The sequence below is a fragment of the Trypanosoma conorhini genome, assembly GCF_003719485.1.
Source record: "Trypanosoma conorhini strain 025E chromosome Unknown Tco_14.4_contig_00619, whole genome shotgun sequence".
Classification (NCBI taxonomy): domain Eukaryota; phylum Euglenozoa; class Kinetoplastea; order Trypanosomatida; family Trypanosomatidae; genus Trypanosoma; species Trypanosoma conorhini.
The window spans coordinates 1-4990 of NW_021704705.1; the positions used below are offsets into that span (position 1 = coordinate 1).

The window sequence follows — 4990 nt, forward strand, 5'->3', positions numbered from 1 at the left end:
TTGGATGCCCGGGATCCACTAGGGACTCGAAGTTCGTTTCTTGAGGAATACATGCGTAAAGAAAAAAAATACAAGCATTTTATTTTTGTATTAAATAAGTGTGATCTTATCCCTTTATGGGCTACCGCGCGATGGCTTCAAGTTTTGAGCAAAGACTACCCAACTGTGGCATTTCATGCCAGTGTTAATCATCCCTTTGGTAAGGGTAGTCTGATCTCGCTCCTTCGACAATTTGCAAAATTGCAAAACGTTACGCATCGGGGTAGTAAACGAACAAAGACACCTATTTCTGTGGGTGTGATTGGTTACCCTAACGTGGGTAAGAGTTCTTTGATTAACACGCTCCGGCGAAAATCTGTTTGTAAGGTGGCACCCATTCCAGGAGAAACGAAGGTGTGGCAGTATGTTGCTCTTACGAGGACTATTTTTCTGATTGACTGTCCAGGTGTTATTTATGATCGTGAAACAAACAATGACGTTCAGGCCGTTTTAAAAGGTGTTGTGCGTGTAGAACGCTTGGGAAATGCAGACAAGACTGACGTTGTACACACCGTTCTTGAGATTGTGAAACCTAAAGACATAGTCGCTACCTACGGTGTTTCTGAATGGCGTGATGTGAATGACTTTCTTGAAAAGCTGGCAAAGCTTAGGGGCAAACTTGTTACTGGGGGAAACCCCGATACAGAAGCTGCGGCGCGTATGGTTCTCTACGACTGGCAGAGGGGACGAATCCCCTGGTTCAGTGCTCCGCCCTTTGACTCGAATAAGCACTATCGTGATGCCTTGGAGCAACCAGAGGCAAAACATATGAAGTTAATTGAGCATTATGGCACGTTTAACATAGTGGATGGTGCCATGGATCGCAACGAGGAAACAGATGAGGAAGCAGAATCGCAGCACAGTTCTGATGTTTCTGAGGTCGACGCTTCTAGTACGAAACAAACTCAGAAAAATAAAAAAGAACCCAATATTCATGCGACAGTTGCCACGTATACGTCCGAGCAGAACGCTGTAAAGCAGAAGGAACAAAGAAAGAAAGCCAGGTCCGAAGCCGCCAGTAAAACCCCTCGAATCAAGGAGACGAGTAGCAATAATAACGATGATGATGAGTTATGGAATCGTTTCCTTGCTGCCGCTAAAAAGTGAATGGCAAACGTGTAAGTTTTGGAAGTCGAGAGTAATTTAAGACGAATGCAGCGCCTCAAAGAGAGGGGAGGGGAAAAAAAACGGATAAATCATATGTCTTAACATACATGGTCTGTTGAGGGGTCCAACTGTGCCCTCTTCTTGCTCTTCATGTCCTTATTATTAGATTTACGAAAAAAAACATTTTCTCATTTTTGTTGCTTATGTGGGGTAAAGGACATCTCCTAAAAATAATTTAAAAAATTAAAACATCTGATGCGACTCACATAGGAAGGCTCAAAAACAACTGTTTTTATTTTTCCCCCGCCTTTGAAGCTTTTACTTTGGTAATGTACGGAAAAAGACCTCTGGACCACCCGATAGGGTGGCTGGTCACTTTTGGGGCATTCTTAATGCACTTTGCAATTTTTGGCACCATGAACTCCTTCACGGTGTTTTTGGACGGTATGATGAATGATGCAACTCTGGCTTACCCCTCACAGACCGAGTTAAGCCTAGGTAATTCCATTGCTATGGGGCTTACCCCTGTGTTTGGTCTTTTAGGTGGATTTTTATCCGACCGTTTTCACCCACGAATCCTGCTTTTGGTCGCGATGGCTGCCCTCTATGTGAGCCTTTTGGCAGGTGCTTTGTGGGCAAAAACAGGCGTTGGAGTGGCACTTTCTTTTGCCCTTCCCTTATCCTTTGCTGCAGGAATGATGATTACCCCTGTGATTGCAGCGACTTCCTCCTGGTTTGACAAACACCAGAGCTCGGCTATTGGTCTCGTTTTTGCTGGAGGTGGATGTGGAAGCCTTATTTTTCCGCTTTATATTGAATCCTTCTTGAATCACTATGGTTGGCGCACAACGTTTCGCTTTCTTACAATACTTGTTGGAACTGGCGTTATTGGTGCTGTATTGGTTGAAAAAAGATCACAACCATCCTTGAATGTCGGCACAGACGCTGGAGTTGAGTATACCTTGGCCGCAGTCCCTGATTCAAAAACAAGGACCTTTCGCAATGCCCATTTGCGTCCTAGAGAAATCGTGCGCTTTATTTTCACGCCAATGTTGATGGTGTCATTTCTCTGCCAGATCTTTTATCTTTTCAGCTTCTCCAGTGCCATTTACCTTCCTGTGCCCTTGGCGCTTACTATGGGAAAGGAGGGAACTGTCTATCATGCCTTTGCTCGTATTGACTCCGATGCCGCTGGACGTTTGTTGACCTGGTTTGGCATTGCTCAAACTGCTGGGGCCATTTTAAGTGGATTTGTTTCCGCCCACGTCGGAGGTGAGGCCGTTTTTTGCTTCTGTTCCGCCATTGCTGCAATCGGGTTTTGTCTTCTTGCGCTTTCCACGGCGTACGTTGCCCTCTCCTTTTCTGTTATGGTGTTGGCGTTCTCCGTCTCTGGTATGCTATCAACTTATCCAGCGATTTTGACCAAAATTTATCATGGAGCTAACCTTGGCCTTTCGATGTCTCTGGTATTCCTGGCGGGCTGCGTAAGTGGTTTGGCGGCGGCCCCGGTCCAATCCGCGATGCAAAGCGCGAAAAATAACGACTACACGTACGGTTGCGTAGTTGCTGCGGGATGCGCGGTGGGGGCGGCGTATGCGTGCTACTTTTTCCAGTGGAAGTGCAAATATGAAGTCATGGAACTGATAGACAAGGAGCTTTCCCCTGTTTGAGGCGTGACGCAAAAAAAAAAAAAGAATAGCCTCTGAACGTGTTCTGTTTCCTTGCGCCGAGCAAGCGCAAGCCGCCCCAACGACGGTGAGTTTTGATAGGCAACCCCCTCACTATTATTATTATTATTGGTAGTAGTAGTAGTAGTAGTAGTAGTAGTATTGCAGTTTATTGATTTATTGTTTCACAGGTCTTATGTATTCATTTATTTACTTCCGCTCTGTTCTCGGCGACGAAAGCTACAGGCGCTGCTGTACAGCGTTTGTGATGCGGGGCGTACGTCTGGGGCGTACGCTTCGCGTATGCCTTCGGCACTGCCTGCGCCTTGCAGGGGGCGCGGGTCTCTCTTCCATGACTTTACTTGGCGGGGAGGGACGTGCGGCACGGTGCCGGTTGAAGTGTGCGGTCCGTAGAGGTGCTGTGAGCAGGCACGATACCTTTTTTTTTTTTGTTACTGTTTTAATTTTGGGCGGGTGATTGGCGAACGCTGCGGGCGAAGCACATCTCTACTTCTATCGTACGAGTTGGGGGAGTGCCGTGGAGCGACGACTGCCTGGTGGGGTTTGTCTGCCACCGCGGCTTAATGCAACTGCAGCTTATGCCGCCGTTGGCCTCTCCTTCATGTCTACTGGTGCGTTCTTTTCTCCTCTCGCTCCTCTGCGCCGTGCCTGCGTGACTGTGCCCACCCACCACGGCCCCGGCGACTGCCGCGGGGAGAAGCGGGATGTGATGTGTCTGCCTCCAACGCCGCCGCGAGGGAAATAAAGCAACTGCCACTGAAAAAATAAAATGAAAATAATTAACAAAAGGCGTTGTGGCGTCCTGCTGTCGTCCACGCTGTGCACTCCACTTCAAACTCCCTGCCTCACCTTGTAGAGTAGTTTGTAGGGAGCGTAAGACGGTGCAATGGGGCTGAGAAGGGCCCTGGCGAGGCCCTTTGTCGCGCTTGTAGCCTCGATGGACAGACGCATCGAGCGCATGGATGAACCGCTGAAGCGGCACATTCAGCACCACAACAAGTCGGGCGAGGACCTCTGCGCCAGCGTCTGGCGCGAGTACTGGTCCTACCAGAAGGCGCTGCTGCCCTACCGCAAGGCGCGGCTTTACAGCGAGCTGAGCTACATAGCCGGGGGAACACTATCGGTGGTCAACTTGGGCGTCAAGGATGTCGTACTCTTCTCCCGCGCCTTAACAAAGTGTTTGTTTCTTTTCCTCATCTGCGTCATCCTCGGGCGACGCTCCGTGTTTCCGTCGCTAGAGCCCACGTCTGTCTTCGTCGAGGAAATCAACAGGAACTGGCAACCCAACCACAAGCGTGGCATGATGCTTCGGGACCTGTAGGAAGACACGGGCCCGCACGGAAGCGCCAACAACAACAAAAATCCAAAAAAAAAAAAAGACGCAGAAGAAGAAAATGTGGTGGCGATGCCCACAACATATGAAGGCGATAAACAAACATAAAAAAAAAGACGGATGTACGTCTTTACCATTGGAAAACCATTGGCCAAAAGTAGCACATATATATAACTTCCTGAATATTCCACTTGGGAAACTCCCTTATCTCTCCAGCTCACTGAGAGGTTCTTCAGCAGCCTATTGTGCCGACAATAAAGCCCAGCAGACAGCAACCCATATATGTTTATACACACATATATACTCCATTCATCTAAATGAGAGCTTCTCTCCTTTCTTTTCTTTCCCCCCCCCCACCTCAGTTCTAGAATACTTCCACAAAGTAGGTAGGAATGCGCCGTTTTGTTTCCAAGTTTGCCGCGGCTTTGCCGGCCCGCCTCGCCTCCACGGCCCCCCCGGCGGGAGGCGCGAAGGCCCCAGCCGCCGCCGCCGCCGCCGCCGCTTCAGCTGCCGCGGGGCAGAAGTCGTTCTTCAAGGCGACGGAGATGATTGGCTACGTGCACTCCATCGACGGCACCATCGCCACGCTCATACCGGCGCCCGGCAACCCGGGAGTGGCCTACAACACCATCATCCAGATCCAGGTGAACCCGACGACGTTCGCCGCGGGCCTGGTGTTCAACCTGGAGAAGGACGGCCGCATCGGCATTATTTTGATGGACAACATCACGGAGGTGCAGTCTGGGCAGAAGGTGATGGCGACGGGGCAGCTGCTGCACATCCCCGTGGGCGCGGGCGTGCTGGGCAAGGTGGTGAACCCGCT

The 4990-nt window shown here is 49.9% G+C and overlaps 4 protein-coding genes across 4 annotated transcripts in view, besides 2 other annotated features; all 4 read left to right on the plus strand.

The window, feature by feature from the left end:
* On the plus strand, positions 1–1146 carry Tco025E_07701 (putative GTPase; the record flags this gene model as incomplete). The annotated part of the gene is made up of 1 exon (XM_029374560.1): positions 1–1146. A coding segment is annotated over one exon (1146 nt), but the record flags the coding sequence as incomplete, so codon positions are not given.
* Positions 1147–1538: 392 nt separating this feature from the next.
* Positions 1539–2816, plus strand: Tco025E_07702 (putative transporter; the record flags this gene model as incomplete). Its single annotated transcript, XM_029374561.1, has 1 exon — positions 1539–2816. The coding sequence occupies one exon, from the start codon at positions 1539–1541 to the stop codon at positions 2814–2816; it is 1278 nt and encodes a 425-aa protein (XP_029225341.1).
* Positions 2817–2945: 129 nt separating this feature from the next.
* Positions 2946–2975: a microsatellite.
* A 6-nt stretch (positions 2976–2981) lies between these two features.
* Positions 2982–3029: a microsatellite.
* Positions 3030–3720: 691 nt separating this feature from the next.
* Positions 3721–4155, plus strand: Tco025E_07703 (uncharacterized protein; the record flags this gene model as incomplete). The annotated part of the gene is made up of 1 exon (XM_029374562.1): positions 3721–4155. One exon carries the CDS (start codon positions 3721–3723, stop codon positions 4153–4155), a length of 435 nt encoding a protein of 144 aa, XP_029225342.1.
* Positions 4156–4559: 404 nt separating this feature from the next.
* Positions 4560–4990, plus strand: part of Tco025E_07704 (F-type H+-transporting ATPase subunit alpha) — a gene marked incomplete at both ends in the record, with an annotated part of 462 nt that continues 31 nt past the window's right edge. The window contains one exon of the mRNA XM_029374563.1: positions 4560–4990. This exon is cut by the window's right edge and continues 31 nt beyond it. Coding sequence (XP_029225343.1) covers positions 4560–4990 — 431 coding nt within the window.